At 40.9% G+C, this 16,665-nt stretch overlaps 1 protein-coding gene across 1 annotated transcript in view; it reads right to left on the reverse strand.

The window, feature by feature from the left end:
• Nucleotides 1-16,665, reverse strand: part of ppp1r37 (protein phosphatase 1, regulatory subunit 37) — a 56,317-nt gene that overhangs the window by 2,197 nt on the left and 37,455 nt on the right. The window contains exons 5-12 of the mRNA XM_085380762.1: nucleotides 12,008-12,127; nucleotides 8,419-8,569; nucleotides 8,080-8,235; nucleotides 6,467-6,579; nucleotides 3,633-3,774; nucleotides 3,362-3,528; nucleotides 1,060-2,698; nucleotides 860-937 (exon numbers count right to left, since the gene is read on the reverse strand). Of these exons, the coding sequence (XP_085236888.1) occupies nucleotides 861-937; nucleotides 1,060-2,698; nucleotides 3,362-3,528; nucleotides 3,633-3,774; nucleotides 6,467-6,579; nucleotides 8,080-8,235; nucleotides 8,419-8,569; nucleotides 12,008-12,127 (2,565 nt within the window). The 3' untranslated portion in view covers nucleotide 860. The remainder of the gene's footprint in view (nucleotides 1-859; nucleotides 938-1,059; nucleotides 2,699-3,361; nucleotides 3,529-3,632; nucleotides 3,775-6,466; nucleotides 6,580-8,079; nucleotides 8,236-8,418; nucleotides 8,570-12,007; nucleotides 12,128-16,665) is intronic.

Consider the following 16,665-nt stretch of genomic DNA (forward strand, 5'->3'; position numbering starts at 1 on the left):
CACACACTCTTATTACCAGTGAGCTGGCAGGCTAATGTCCGACTACAGAGCTGCCCCTCTGTTACACAAGTGTTTGAAAAGCTGCAGAGCATGTATGAAAACATCTTAACACTTCTCTTTGATACAAGCATTGCAACTAGTATGTATCATTTGTTTCTAGGCTACATGGATGATGACATTTAACACCTATTGTTTGCCCTATATAAGATCTGATTTATGACTGGATGTTATTGGTCATATGAGATTTAAGATTGTGCTGTTTCATTGTCTGATGAAGAGCAGACACTTGTGTTTTGCATCATTAATGTCATTATCTGCACATTTGGTCATTTTATTGCGTTTTAAGTTGTGAGAAATAAACTGTAAACTGAAATATTAAAAGAGCAGAAGCAGAAAACACAAAGTGCCTTTTCTGTCATTTTCGTGCTGTTTTTCTACCAGAAGGAGAATGTGCATAGAACGTGCTACATATTAGCACCAGCTTAACACTTTCCAGAAGCAGGTTCTGTAGCATTTTCTGCAAAGGGTTCTCACGTTATGGTTGGTCTTCATCAGTTGCATACTTTAGAGAATAAGGCTCGAACAAGTACACAAATATTTGTTTTCTAGCCACTAGAGCCGGATGAAGTCTCATGAAGGGCAGCTTTGAAATCCGGCCAATCAGAACTGACTGGGCTCTTTAGGTTTAAAGTAACTGAGGCTGACATGAGGGGCTGTTAGAGGGCAGGCAGAGACTCGTGTTTATTTGCTGATTAGCACAAACAGGAATTATGTTTTTTTTATAAGTTATAATGCAACAAAGTAGTATTGCTTCAAGCACACTCTGCAGCAGATTAATAGTGTGATAAATGCTCTATACCTCACGGTGCATCTCTCCCAGTCTCCAAACTGGCTTCCAGCAGCAGTTCCTCCAGGTCCTGTCCACAGCTGACACTCACTACACGAGTGACACATAAGAGACTTTAAAACAACCTTTCCACAACAACAACAACAAAAAAAAAAATCTACTGAATGCGACCTGATTTAAAAAACATGACATCAGTGTTCACACATTCTCACCGTGCTCCATCACACAGCTGCCAGGCTTGGGGCTTTCAGTGTCGAGAAGATGGAGGGAGAACTCAGGTTTCAGGCCATTGGGCAGAGCAGCACCGAGCACCTCCCCTTCTAGAGCCTCAGCAAAACTCTCTCCCTCGTCTGCAGAGCTCTCGTCAGCCGATTCCTCCCTTTCAACCGGTGGATTTATTTGAGTGATGGCTTCAGGCCAAGATGAGGTGGGGTTAGGACTTTGTGTTGCATCTCCTGTTTGAGGATTTGACTCCTGTGCTCCACCCTGAGTGACAGCTGGTGCCTGCAGATCAGTGTGGACAGAGGGGAAAGACTCTGCTTCCTGTTCATGTGCCTCTGGTTGTTGCTTTGGCCTTGGCTCCTCTTGGTTTGGCTGTTCTGTCTCTGCTAAACTGAGTTTTTCATTTTCTGGTAAGCTGACTAATATTTCCTGCTTCTCTTTCTGTAGAAGCGTCTCCTGTGTTTGGTGTGGTAAGCAGGCCTCCTCTGCCGCAGTTACTACATCATTTGGTAGCTGTTGCAGTCCAGATGTTAACAGTTCCTGCTGTGTAGGTAAACTAGTCTGGGGTGGATTCAGTTCCTCTGACTGTTCACGCTCTCGGGGTATCACCTGCCAATCATTTCCTACAGGACCTTTCGCCTCCTCTTCCTTTTTGTTTCCTTCTACACAAAGAGGCTCAGGTTGGGGGCTTTTAGGGCTCTCTGTTACCTGGTCTGATGAGGAATTTAAAGGCGGAGCTGGTGACTGTAGACTTGGATCTGTGTTTTCAGTTGTAGACTGTGGCTCTAGTTTGCAGGTCTGTGGAGTATTTAGTGCTAAAGGACTCTGCTCTGTCATTTTAGAGTCTGTCAAAAGAGCAGGTGAGTTCTCCTTCATTTCCTCCTGTGTCAGTTGGGTTTGTGTAGGTGTCTGAATTGTACACAGGGGTTGTGTCTGCTGTGTTGTGTCTGCAGGAGTCTTTGAGGGCTCTTTAGACTGGCTGGGAACAGCAGGCACACTTAACTGGAGCTGATGCTGTTCAGGGGGGCTCTCCACCCGGGTCACCATGAAAATCTTATGACCCCTCCCAGGGCTTGAGACGGATATGCAACGTCCAGGAGATGGAGGTGTGCCCGGAGGAGCTGTAGATTCTGTGACGGTGACAGAAATTACGCTTGACCCTTTGGACGGTGAGGCTGAGGATGTATGTGAGGCACTGAGTTGAGACTGTGCAACCCCTGGATGGGTATGAGTAGCAGTCTGGTTTGAGAGAGTGGAGGAGTTTGAAGTGGAAGATTTTGTTACCACCTCGCTTTCCTCCTCGTCCTCAGTGTCAGAGTCAGACTCCAGATGAGTCTGGGGAACATCTGAGTCAGAGCTCGCTCCTGACTGCCTGCTTGTCTGCGTTTCATTTCCTGCCGTTTCATCGTCTTTATCCTCTACGTCACCTCTCTCCTCTGATGCTGATTCATGCTCCTCCTCTTCCTCCTCCTCTTCTTGCTCTTGCTCTGTGGCAATTTCAGCCATAGAGGCAGACTGCTTCATCTTCTGCTCATTATCCTCTTTTTCTTTAGCAAGGATGAAATTCCTCTTACAACCATTCTGGATCTCAGCCAGCAGGGCACGCTGTGTCTCAATAAAGCTCTTTACCTAAGAGACAAAAAAATCAAAAAATACAAAAAACACATTTCTAATATGCAAAACCGTCACTGTAACAGGGCCTTACTTCTTTCATTTGTTTTAGCAAGAAGTATGTTCTTTCACAACACAATCTTTTTTCTTTTTTTTTTTAAAGGATGGCATCGTGCTGGCATAACAGATGGAGAAGATCATAAGTACCTCTCCCCAGAAAAAAGACGATTGTACTTTTGTTGGGGATTAACTAACAACTGAGATCTGTTGCCTATTGGGTATTTATCAGAGCAGTGCACATATCATATCATAATATCAGCATGGCTCATCAATTTCTTTTACAGTTTTTGGACAGGAGAAGTATTTGGCACCGTCCAACAAGCCACACTAAGCTATACCTAAACTGTAAATACCTGTATTAGGTTTTGGTCTTCTCACTGGAATTGCTGAAAATGAGTCATTTTATATACACTGAAAACATCACCTCCTCTCCTTATGAAGTTAAGGGGGCTTCGAAATCCAGGGAAAATATTGGCAAAGTACAAAGGCACCTAATTTCAACCCAACAAACACATTTGTACACAGCTGAAATGGGATAATGCTGCAGAAATATTTGGACTATGTTCAACCATCTCCTTCCTGTCCTCTCTACCCTTTACCATTTCTTATTCACATACTCACAGTTTCTTTCTTGGGCTCCCGGTCAAGGTCGAGACGCAGCAGAGAGGTGTTAACCTTCAGGGCAAGAGACAGGGCCATGAGGCCACCTGTTTTAATCTCATTCTCTCGAAGGTCCAGGCGCAGCAGTCTGGGGCTCTCAGCAATGAATTCGGCCACAGCCACAGCTCCTAGAGCACACAACAACAGGAGGCCAGTCAAAAATGCCAAAATCCAACACACACGCACACACCAGAAAAAACTACAGCTGAGGAACAAATACATCATTTCCTACCTTCACAGGACAGCTTGGTGGAAGCAAGGCCCAGCCTGAGCACAGAGCGGTTGGCGATCAGCCCGTCTTTCAGCTTGTGGACTCCTTCGTTACCCACCGAATTATGGCCGAGGTTCAGAGTCTCCAGACTCTGTGTGCATGGCTGAGAGGAACAATATTTAAATTACAAGTGGAAATAATAATGAATAACATAATCACAGTGTTTTGCTGTGTTTTTTAACAGTACAGGAATAAGTACAGAAGTACAGTACAGAATGTCTATTCTTATTTAATACACTTAATGTACAGAATTCACCTGCTTGCTGCATACATGCACATTCACATAATGTACATAATATATAATGTTCTTCCTCTCTCCCCCCTTTTGCACAAGTTTAGGAGCGTGTCAGGTTACATTTCACAGTGTGTTATACTTGTATAACTACGCATGTGATGAATAAAGAACCTTGAACTTGAATAAGCTTTGTACATCTAGTGTAATTTTAGAAATGTCAAAAAATAAGCAACGTTGTACTTTATGCAGGATTCAATGCCTACATGAAGTGTTTACAGAAAGTCATTCTCTTTAAGTATCATTGAGATTTGTTTTAAAGGTCTCATCCCCAAGTAGGCAGTTTTGATATTACTTACTATTTACTCATCCATTAAGAGTATTTATTAAGATCATTCCTGCTAGCTAGTGCTAAAACGTCAAATGCCCATTTAAATGAGTGAGCACCAAGCCGTGCTGCTTTTACATTTTTGGGCAACATTATCATTTCATAACATTTTAGCAGCCAAGTAAACTGTGGTCAAATCCAGGGCTGTGAATGATTAGCCAAAACAATCAAAGGTTCTTTTTTATCTGTGAGAATTGAAATTTTAGGACATTTTGTTTGAACAAAACAAACAAACAAAAACAAAAACCAACAGACACATTTATTGGAAAAATCTCAGAAATACTGGTTTAAGTAATCGAAAGGCAAAGACCACCACAGGTTATAAAAATAAGTGAATCCCTCTTATAATTATTAACATGTGTGGTTTAAGCATAGTTATCTGCCACATTAGGTTTGATGATAAATTTTTAACCCATTTTACATTATTGCATTTCCTTTTCATGTAGCTTAAAGTAAATCCTGTTTTTATCTAAAAAAGTTTGCTTACAATAACAATTTGTTGAAAAGTTGTATCACAATGCAATCACACTGAACCTAAGAATCAAATAAAACCGATGGCTTTATGTACAAGATACAGGTATGGGTCTATGTAACAAATACAGTAACTGTGATATATACAAATCAGGGCCATTGCACCTCCTGTGGGCCCAAGTTCCAAAATTCCAGGCTTCAGAAAATGTAGCCAGTTGGCCAATGACACCACTGGTGCAAGAAGCTTTAAACAGAGCTGCACACTCTACTGTATGCAATGGAAAACAGCACTTGTCTCCAATAAGATATCCTTATTTTGGACTTATCAAACAGTGTCATGTAATGCAAGTTGCCTTTTTGTCCACATAACAAACACGTCCACTTTAAAGACCATTAACATTGAACCTCAGTTTGATAAAGCTTGAAACCTGGATGTTGTCATTCTGATGCTGCCAGTTACGTGGGTCCAGAAGGAAGCGTCTCTATGGCTACGGTAGCTTTTATGTATCACATGATGGGAGCTGGCTATTAAAATGAAATTCAAAAACTACATCATAGGTTAAAAATGACATACAGTGAAGCGTAACTGCAGCACTGCCCATAATGAACATAACTACACCAAGTCAACAAAATTAACCAAATCTCATTAATCACCATCAATAAACTGGAAGTAATGAGATCAACAAATGTACTGCAGTGGATTCATGCAGTCATTTATGTTATGTTAGTTTTTTCTTTTTTAATATACCCAATGGTTTGCAACAAGACCTCTGACCACTACATACAAACAGAAAAAAGGCAGTTATCTGTCCTTGACAAGGCTGAAGATGGAATGACTCATCAGAGTCTGTAGTACTAACACAATAAAAAGATGGAAGGAAAGGACACTGAGAGGAACAGATAATGACATTCAATCCCTCAATGACAGATGTGCGACTTCAGCAATGGATTATCTGTAACTAACCACTATGAATTTATTCCAGGTTGAACTGGAAATGGCACGACCAGGACATGAGATCACATTATTCACTTAGTGAAATACGTCAACACAAAATGTCAGGTGTATTAATGACAAGTTTATGCGGAAATGTCCAGTCAAATCAGACGTCATAGCACCTGTTTGCACAGCACACTAACACACCAGCTACACACCTGTCTAAAGTAATTGAACAGCAGTTTCCAAAAGGATATGCAAGTATGAATGCCCATGAGGAAAATAAACAGAGTTCTAAGTCTTATTTGTCCAGACATTAAGGAGTGTGAAACATAGCCTGTGCAACCTGAGGAGAAACTGGAAACCCCCAACCTTGCTACGTCTGCTTCAAGCAGGGTCCTGGATGTGACTCACCATTATTCCAGTAAAGATGACATGCTTTATGGGTAAAATGTATTACAATAATTAAATTACAGTCATAAACATTGACTGAGGTAGAATTAAAATGTGCACATGTGCAGGAAAGTGAGCCCTAGCTGGGGGTGGAATATCCTAGCAGGATATTAAGAAACGAAGAAATAAATAGCAGACTTCTAATTCGGATCACTTATCTGACAGAGTTTAAAAAAAAAAAAAAAAAAAAATTGCCTTCCAGGTGCTTTTTTCTTTTCTTCTTTTTCTAAGTTTACACACATAGGCTGTTAAAACCTTCAATCAATGTGCCTGACTTCACTGTGACCAAGTGTGTGTATCTGTTTGTGTGTGTATACCAGTGCAGCAGCAAGGTAGCCCATGCCATTATGCGTGAGCTGGTTGTTCCATAGCACCAACGTGACGAGGCCTTTCCTCTGTTCTTTTAGTCCCTCACACACATAGGCCAGACCTGCACAGAAACACACACAGACCGAGTTCTGATGAGCATCTAGAAGATTACTGTAATGTTGATGAAGTGCAGTGGAAAAAACTTTAGCAACTGTAAACTGTAAAGCCCATATTAATATCCCTATGCATTGTCACAACTTCTATTGATATAAAGAAGACACATTTGAGGATTTTTAGGACCCCTTTAATGTCACTTTAAATGAAATCTAAAAGTGAACATGCAACAGAAATACAAAATATATTTCTTCTGCATAAATACATTTGCTTTAGCTTAAAACGAACAGTAAGGAAAATGGTTAAGTAAAAAACAAGCCAAAAAAAAAAAACCCCCACACCATTTAGCCAGAAAATGAAATCGGCAGCATCAACATGGTATGATTTTTAATTTGAGAAGTAGATAAAAATGAAATGGTTATGAAAAATAATATTCCAGTGTTTCCTCAATCTGTGGGCCAGTGCCAGGACAAAGTAACAGGAATTATTATTAACAGTAAACAGTAATAACAACATATTATTATTATTATCACTACTACTACTATTGTTGTTCCTATCGTTAATATTATAATTCCTTTTTTTTTCTAAAGACAGAAGTGACAACATATCTAATTAGCCTATTGTTACCATTAACCACTAAGATACATGTAATTATTGCCTTGAAGGCCTGAAGTGTTAGTCAGACTACAAGGGAAAAATAGAGTTCATTATGTTATGACTAACGAGTGGTTCAGCTAATATCTGCCCCCTTAAGTTATTATTATAGTAGACTTAATCATCAATCGCTGTATGTACACCAACTGCAACAACAGTGATTCAGTGCTCCCCAAAATACTGCAGTCTTAAAGTATGCAGTAGCATTATGGTGCCTAAATGTGTAGCAGGAGTAAAAATAACATTTTTGCACAGTGCTGTAACTAAAACATTTCAAGTAACTGAAGATCCTTAGGCCACCCTGTGTGTGAGACCATGTACTTCTTATAGCTTTCATGGCAAGGTTTTTCCTTAATAAAATCAATCTCGCCAGCCACTAAAGCCATTTTGTCTTATCCGAAAGGACACTCACCAGGATTGTTTCTTTAAGTGGAGTTTCATTTAATTTTCATTTAATCAGGCTAAAATCAGTATATGTATGTTAAAGCTCGCAGCTGCCTTAATATGAAGATACTTCTGTTCAATACCTAATGTTATTTTACTGGTTTGTGTATTAGCTTTCACTTGTTTGCACTGCTTTAATTTTGTATTATTTAGCATTTTGTGTTTGCCTGCTTTTGGTTTTACTGCTCGTTATACAAATTTTTAATATCTGAATATGATCTACTTCTTTTATGTTGCCCCTTTGCTGAGACTGAAGGATTTTTAAAAAAGTTTCAGTGAAACAATATTATGGTACATAGAGCAAACAAATCTAACAACAAATACCACCCCGATGAAACAAAACTGTAAATAAATAAATAAATAATGATGGTACTTGTTACTGTGTCAGAGCACTATTACTGCTTCTTACCAGAGTCCAGGATGTGATTATTACGTAGGTCCAGGATCTGAATGTTGTAGTTAAACTTGAGCAAATTGCCAAGTTGGGCTGAGTCCTGCAGGCCATTGAGCTTGTTGTCAGCAAGGTACAACTCCCGGAGGTTCATATTCATCTTCAGAGCTGTAGCTGTATCAGTGAGATGAAAAACAAAAGAAAAGTGAGGGAAGAAAAGGTGAAGAGGTTAAAGAAAACGGTAAAAGGAATAATAATTTTATGTTTAATCAGATAAAAAGCTTCTCTGAAGGTGAAATAAAGCTCCACTTGCTATTGTACATCCTCTGTCACGCCCTAGTACTTTGGCTGACTTACCCAATAACATGAGTGGTCTGCCAGAGAGGCCAGCGTTCTCCAGATGGAGGACTGCCAGGCTGCCACTGATCCTGAGCGCTCGTGCTACAAAGGGAGCCGAGTGGTCCAGTAGGGGAGTGTTACGGGCATCAAGATACTGCAGAGAGCTCGTCTGAGGGGGAAACACCAACAGAGGTGCAAATTATTGGCTATACAACATAAACATCCCCAAGCCCAAAACAATCCACATTACTGTGATGAAAACAATCACAGCATGCCTCTTGGAATGAAATAAAATCCTAGTGCAAAGGCCAAGCAGGATAAATATGTAAGTGACTGAGTAAAATAGCCAAAACACACAGAAACATGCAAACTTTTAGTGGAACTGCTTTGATTTTAATTGAAGCCAACATAAAGGCAATGAGAAGTAGTGTTGTTATTTATGTAACCCGAGGCAGATCTCAGGGATTGAAGGACATGCACTTGCCGAAGCATTTGTTAATTCGATTCCATTTACTTCATTGAAATGAGTTATGAGTTTTCATTGATAATGTTCAAGCTGTGCCGCATTGCTTCATAAATCAGACGGTCATTGCTCGGAGACAGGGAATGCCTTTTGGTCCAAGCACTGATCAAATGCCAAAGAAGTTTCCCACACATAGTTTTGATTACAGTAAGACCGTTGTACACAGTTACCACATAATCACTGACTGTGATTAAGAATGTGGTGTTTTTCCCTCTAGGATTAAATTAATGACCCAAATGGAAAATAAAAACAAATGAGTAGGCCACAATAATAATAAAGAGTGCAAAGTAATTTGTTACTCTGCAGACAGTTTGCATACAGAACAGATCCACAGAAGATAGCCCTCCACTCTGTGATGAGCCACCTGGAGCAGCAGCAACGCTACATCCGAATGCTCTTAGTGGATTACAGCTCAGCTTTTAATACAATTATTCTGGATATTCTCATCACAAAACTGGTCACTCTTGGCCTCCTCCCTCTCACGTGTGCCTGGATAAAGGACTTTCTCACTAACTGGCCCCAGACTGTAAGACTCGGCCCTCATCTCTCCTCCACTCGCATGCTGGGCACTGGCTCCCACAGGGCTGTGTGCTGAGCCCCCTCCTGTATTGCCTCTGGACCCAGGACTGCAGTTCGACCCACAACAGAAACCTCATCATCAAGTTTGTTGATGACACCACGGCAGTTGGACTCATCTCAAAGGGAGACGAGGCAGCCTACAGAGAGGAAGTCCTGAAGTTGGCAGCATGGTGTTCAGAGAACAACCTGGCAGTGATCACCAAGAAAACCAAAGAGGTCACTGTCGACTTCAGGAGGCACAGCACTGACTTAGCTCCCCTATACATCAAAGGTGAGTGTGGGGGGGGTCCACACCTTACGGTTTTCAGAGTCCTCATCTCCACTGACATCTCCTGAACAGACAACATCACAGCGGCTGTCAAGAAGGCATCAGCTGCACTTCCTGATGGTCCTCGGGAAGTACAAACTGGACTCCAACCTGCTGCTGACCTACCGCTCGTCCATTGAGAGTCTGCTGACATACTGCATCACAGTATGATACAGTAGCTGCACTAAGGTGAATAGAGTGAGGTTTCAGAGTGTAGTCAAGGCAGCACAGAAGATCACAGGATGCCCTCTCCCCTCCCTGATGGACATTTATTTCTCACGCTTCCTCAGCAGAGCAACAAACATCATCAAGGGCAGTTCCCACCCTGGTTTTGACCTGTTCAACCTGGTTCCCTCAGGGAAGCGCTACAGGTGCATAAGCACAAAGACTATCAGACTCAAGAATACTTTCTTCCCAAAACTCCTTCAACTCACACATGCACTGACAACACAGTTCCACCACCCAATCCAAGGACTTCCCTCTATACACAGACTACATAACTACCATTACCAATACTTAATTTTTGTGCAATACCCCAGACTGTAAATATATCACACTATTTTTCCCCCCGATTCGTATATTTTATATTTTTGAATACTGCTCATATGTATACAGTGCTGCAGAACCCCCCTTTCTTTTCCCACATGTCTGCACTGAGTGGGAGATGCTCAGTATCTTATTGTACATGTGCACAGTGACAATAAATTGCATTCTATTCTATCCTATTAGTGCTGTTCACCGCAGTACACCGAGCCAACCTAACACACAAAAATCTCTGCTTTTTCATAAAAGTTTGAATAGTTTGGGAGGTTTTTTTGGGTTATGAGTCACACTTACGACAAAAAACAAACCAACAAACAAACGAAAGAACAGTAACCAGTAACTCCACATAGTTTGCTTTGATTAAACAACAGCTGTTCACATCAATGTGTTTTCTCTCATGTGCTGCTGTCGTCCTTATATATCAGTGTGTTTAGCCGTTAGTGATTTGAATTCTTAATAGTAATAAGTGATGACTGACGTCAAAGGGTGACTTATGTTTGCAGCAGCACTGACGATGACAGGTCAGAGATAAGAAACAATACAGAATCTTGGTCTTTTCCCCCTAGACACAAAGCAATGACTAACACAACACAAGTAAGCAACAGTTTGAGCTTCAGCCTGAAGAGCTTTCTCACTAAAAACAAAGCCTTTTTACATTTTTCAATCACTTGTGTAAATTGTCTTCAGTGACTTTTCTGAGGACAGATCTTATTTCTTTCAGTCATTCCATCATCTTCTGTCACAGTTCAACTATTGTTTTACTACTTGTTTTTTTCATGTGCAAAACAAAAGCACATCCTCTTGATTTTAAGGTTTTCTAAATCAGCACATAACAGAAAACTGGTCCTAGTGGGACTATTAGAAGGAAAAAAAAAAACGCTAAGGAGTTGCTCACATCATTGTAAAGAAATTCTGGCACACTCTGTTCTATTCAGTTCATTGAGATTTGCAAGGATTTATTCATGTACAGCTCTTTTAAGGACCAGTGACAGCGTTTCATTCAGGGTTGAGATTCACCTTGATTCTTTTCTTTTTCAGCATTTCTGTTGTAGACCTGCTGCTGTGCTTGAGATCCTGTTGCATGACACAATATCAGACACGCTTCAGCTGTCAGACAGATGGCCTCACATTTGACTCCTTGGTACTTTGGTATAAAGACGAGTTGACAAACAACTCAATAACTGCAAGATTCCCAGGTCATGTGGCCGCAAAACAAGCCTCGCTTTGCAGACCCTAACTGATACTTACCCCAATTTCTTTTACTAAATACCAAGAATGTCCTTCATTTTTCACACACTGCTTTGACACTATGTCCCAATGCACTTCATTTAGTGTGCTTACTTTTATAATCTCTTTTTTAAATCATGTGTTATTTTAGAATGATGAATGTTTAACTGACTTTCTTTTTTTAAATTTAGTGACAGTCGTTTTCATTTATTTAACTTTAAATTTGTTTACTAGTTGTTATTGTGCCAGGTTAGCTCCTACTATTGCAGTTTGCATTACTAAGAGCCTGATGACCACTTTTTCCTGAAGGGTAGCTGTATGGGCAGAACCAACCCTCCTGGTCTTTCAAGGGTTAAGAGTTCAACTCTGCTCAACACCATGACCTTTGCACACTGTAGTTGTTGGTGTATGGGAGGATGATCTCTCACCTTTCGCATCATGTGAGCTGCGGCCTGCCATCCTCGTGTGCCAATGTGCTTGTTGAAGGAGATGTTGAGATGTGTGGCCGACTCATAGTACTCTATCATGTCAAAGAGAGCTGAGGCACCCTGAGGGGGAGGAAGAGGGAGAGAATAGGAGAAACATTAACCAACAGATTAAAATCTAACAACTTAAAGAACTCTCACAGTTGGTCCATAGTGTTACAACGCTGGAAGAGATGTTGTAATGCAGCTTGGAGCAGTTGTAGTTGCCAGGGTAACAATCCCTCAAGGCAGGTGAGAAGTGCTGAGGTTCAGACAAGGTTCAGTCCACAAATTCTGACAACTTGCAATTCACCTATGCATGGTACAATCAATGTTCCCTCTAATGTTTCATGTGTCTGAGCGAACACGCAAACTCCCTGAGCGGACCCTTGGAGCACTGTGAGCAACAGTAGACGTGTGCACTGTGGTCACGCCAGCACTGAATCCATCCAAGTTACATGGTTTATTGAAATAATCAAATTACAGCATTTACATTTATGTTAGACTACTTACAATGAAAATTTAAAAAAAGAAATCTTGTTCATGACCTGTGTAGTATGTTAACACTACTGGAAGTAAAAATAACTTAAACTCCAATTTTGAAAACACAAGAATATATATATAAAGCTCTGACTTGCATTATGAGTATGAGCCTGTGGTCTGGGAGAGAGTCCTGTAACTCTGTCTGCAAAATACAGTATATAATGATTGTTGGGCAATTAAATATATAGTTACTTCTTCAAAAAAGTAACTGAGTTATGCAAACAACAAAGTTTTTTGCAGCTGTTTACCTAAAAATGCAGCCAAGGCGTTTTTTTTAAATAAACAGTTAAAACTATTTTAAGAATAATCAGCTGTTCTGCATCAAATCTGATGCCACACAAATCATTTGTGCCACTCCAAAAAATAATTTCTGTCCACTATGAGATAAAGGAGAACAACAGCCTGATACCTGCAGGCCTGACGACAGGAGATGTATCACTCCTGTAACACCTGTAACATTCAGTAGTCGCATCATTGTTCTGGCAGACGCAACAAAACTATTGACAACACTACACACTAACTACGCAAGATTTGCGCTAAATGTGGCAAATCTCTCACATCTCAAAACACCGCCACAACTCCTAAAACTTCCCCCCTTCCTAAACAACTAAATGCCATGTTACCATATAATTTTTTGATTGGTCGACATGGTACATTTTTCCACCAATAGGAAAGGGCAGGCTTTTTTGGTCTTGTCTTTGCTCACAGGCAGAGAGTGTTTTCGAGCGCTTTCCTTATAAAACGCCGTTTTTACTGTTTCTTCCCGCAGTAAATATAAACAACGATAGCATTCAGGAAGAAAACCAAACATTGCATATATTTTATCATAACTCCGGTTTTACGTGGCCTATCAACACAATTTAAAAACAGGTATAAAGTCCACACTTTTCCCGTCAATTGTTCCGTCTGTCCTGCTCACATCTCCAATGGTTGTACACGTTGTCCTTAACGTGGCTTCACTCCACATCAGCCACGCCGCTTTGCTAGCTAAAACAATTTAATTTCAATTCAGGTTAGATTTTTTTTTTTGTGCGCAACGCAGATTTTCTGTGCACAGAGACCGTGCCAGCAGTGCGCAATTGCGCACGCGAGCAGCTTAGAGAGAACATTGGGTACAATCATCACCTTCACAGGCTTCCTAAATAAAACCAGCCTCACCAACAGCTGTCATCACTGGTGACATGGTCGTGCACTGTGAAATCATCCCTAACAGTGAGACTGTGAATAATGAGCTCGATTTTAACTCCCTGAGCTGTCAGAGTTTGTGTTTGGGGTGAGTACCTGAACTGTGGTTAAACTACCGTAAATGTCGGGCTATAAGCCGCTACTTTTTGCACAAGCTTTGAACCCTGCGGCTTTTAGTCAGGTGCGGCTTTTCTATGGATTGTCCATGATTTTTGTCATATCGTAAGACGATTTGTTTTGTGTGTTCCGCTGTTGTACGGCACTACGTTGCCTGGCGGAAGGATCGGGGTTCAAGAGTGGTATGTTAGTCACATGTCCGTCCGCCAGGCAACGTAGTGCCGTACGAAGTAGCGCGAAAAACAAACTTCAAAGTAGCGCTACGCATTCAGCGGGAGGCGTGGATGATGAGCGGCGATAAACTTGCAAGTTATGCCCAACTCCACCGGTGGATTCTGACAGCGTGGAAAAGTGTGAAAACATCCACGATCACCAACGGATTTTGAAGGGCTGGACTGCTGCATGATGGAGAGGAGGACACCGCCACGGCCCTTCTGAGGGTGTTCGACTCTGACACTGACAATGAGGATTTCTTTGGTTTTGAAAGTGACAACGAAGGAGAGAAGAAGAGTGGATGACGAAGCCATCCTGAGCCTGTTTGTATCCGACACTGGAGAAGAGGACTTTGGTGGTTTTAGTGCGCAGGAAGAAGAGAAAGATGGTGGTGAATGACTGACTTTTCTTCTTGTTAAAGCTGTGTCACTGCACCTGAGCCTAAAAGGTAGTCCGAATCTATTTTTCTGGTGTGCTGTAGGTTACTGTTATGTACTACATGTGCAAATATGTACCCATAACTTGTTTTTCAAAATATTAATAAAAGTGATGTCTCCAAACAGCCATCTCTTTCCTGACAATTCCCTTTGTGCATATTCTCTTACATATGATAAGTCAACATTGAAACACCTGCGGCTTTTAGTCAGGTGCGGCTAATGTATGTACAAAACAGGATTTTCCCCTGATTTTAGCTTGTGCGGCTAATATTTAGGTGCGCTTTGTAGTCCGGGAAATACGGTACTGTTCTTCTACACCCAGCACACTTAAACACTGAGGATTTTGGCACTGACCTCTCATTCTACTTAGCGGATTTGGCTTCCTGCAACTTTATCCTTTTAAACAACACGAAGTTCATGTAGAAGAGTCACTGTTTTGACACATTGGAGGAGGTCTGGTGCACTTTGTGATCACACATGAAACTGTGAAAAAGAAGCTGAAAAGGTTCACGCTTTGAATGGAACTGTGTAAAGGCTCTTTTGGTTGAAAAGTAAAGTACAAAATGCTTGATTAACTTGACGTCCATCAAGCAACATCATCATGTTGTTTCTGAAATATTCCAGAGTACTGCAAAAACCAAAGTGCTGTGTGATTGTAAGACTCCAAATGTGCGTGGTAAGAATCAGAGGCAGGACTAAAATTAAATATCAGGTGATCAAGGATGACATAAGTGCACTCATGATCAGTGTTTTAATCTGGCTTTAATAATGATGTCAGAGGGGCAACTCAGTATATCAGTAATTCCTGAAAAACTACATAAAGATGATGGCACCGTAGTGAGGATGGATGTCTGGTTCTTTTGCTTTTCCTATTTTCCAAATATAACTCATAGCTGAGCATATCAGCTTGCTGCTGCAACACTAGATCTCATGACTGGATTCTGTGTTTCTCATCGGTTTCAATGGAAAAAATAAATAAATAAACATACAATAATATCGAAATAAATAAATAAACTGACCCCACAACTGATCAACCAACTGCAGGAGGTGATCCAGATTAAATGTGAGATTATCCTTTTCTGATGCTGATAAAAACTAACAAAGTCAGACAGGCTATGCTACTGCATAGTATCTCCTAACCTTTCCACTTTGCATTCGTTTATACTGGAAGACATTACCGAGTATACAGCAATGTGTGTTTATCTACAGGGTGGAGGAAGATGAGTCATTCAGTCCAATAAAAGCCATCCTGTAACTCTGCTTCCCGTGCTTGCGCCTTCACAGGCTTCTTAAAACATCTCTTTCTAACCATTTTTCTCCTTTCATCTTCCCATTTCATTCCCAACAAGACGCCACTGCTGCACAGTCGAGTCAAGTACGAGCCAAATCAAGCCATCTACTGTATACCTCTCACACCCACTCAAAAATGAACCCATCCTCTTCCCGAGTCGATTTATTTTCTATGCCAGCTTCCTCTAATCCCAGCTCATCCGGCAACACTACTTCAGTATTTTCTCCTTTCAGAGCTTCATTTCATCTCAGCCCAAGGCGAGACACTTGCCTGAGACTGAAAAACTGCTCTCTGGTGACTCAGTCGATGACTCATTCTGCCACTTTATTCACATTTCTGGGGTAATGTTGCATGTTGGGTGAAATTAAAAAAAAGAAACAAAAAACAACAACAAAAACCATCACTCTACACTGTTACTTAATTATATATATTTTTTAGATTGTATGGTTTTTTGGACTGAAATAAAATGACACATAATGTCTCTCCAATTTAATTAGTAGAAGAACTTGTGAGATGGAATGCGGTGATACAATTTTTGCGGTATCGATGCTCCGGAGCTGATAATGCACTCTTTAAGCCCTACACAAAACATCTGCCAATATTTGCGCAGAAGCCCTTCAGCACTGGTAGAAAAATGTTATCCATTTGGTTGTCTGGATATGTTTATCTAGTGCATGAAAACTGATCCATGGCTCACTGCATTTACACCTGGTATTAAAATTTATTTTTTCCATCTGGACTGTGCAAACATTGTGACTGGATCACAATAGGCAAATTAGTTAGAGCCGGCAGACTTGTTACTGGTTAACTGAAGCAGGTCCGTAAATGGATGTATA

This window comes from Rhamphochromis longiceps, linkage group LG14, assembly GCF_057381845.1.
Source record: "Rhamphochromis longiceps isolate RC_006_pf linkage group LG14, R_longiceps_female_GT1.1, whole genome shotgun sequence".
NCBI classification, from domain to species: Eukaryota; Metazoa; Chordata; class Actinopteri; order Cichliformes; family Cichlidae; genus Rhamphochromis; species Rhamphochromis longiceps.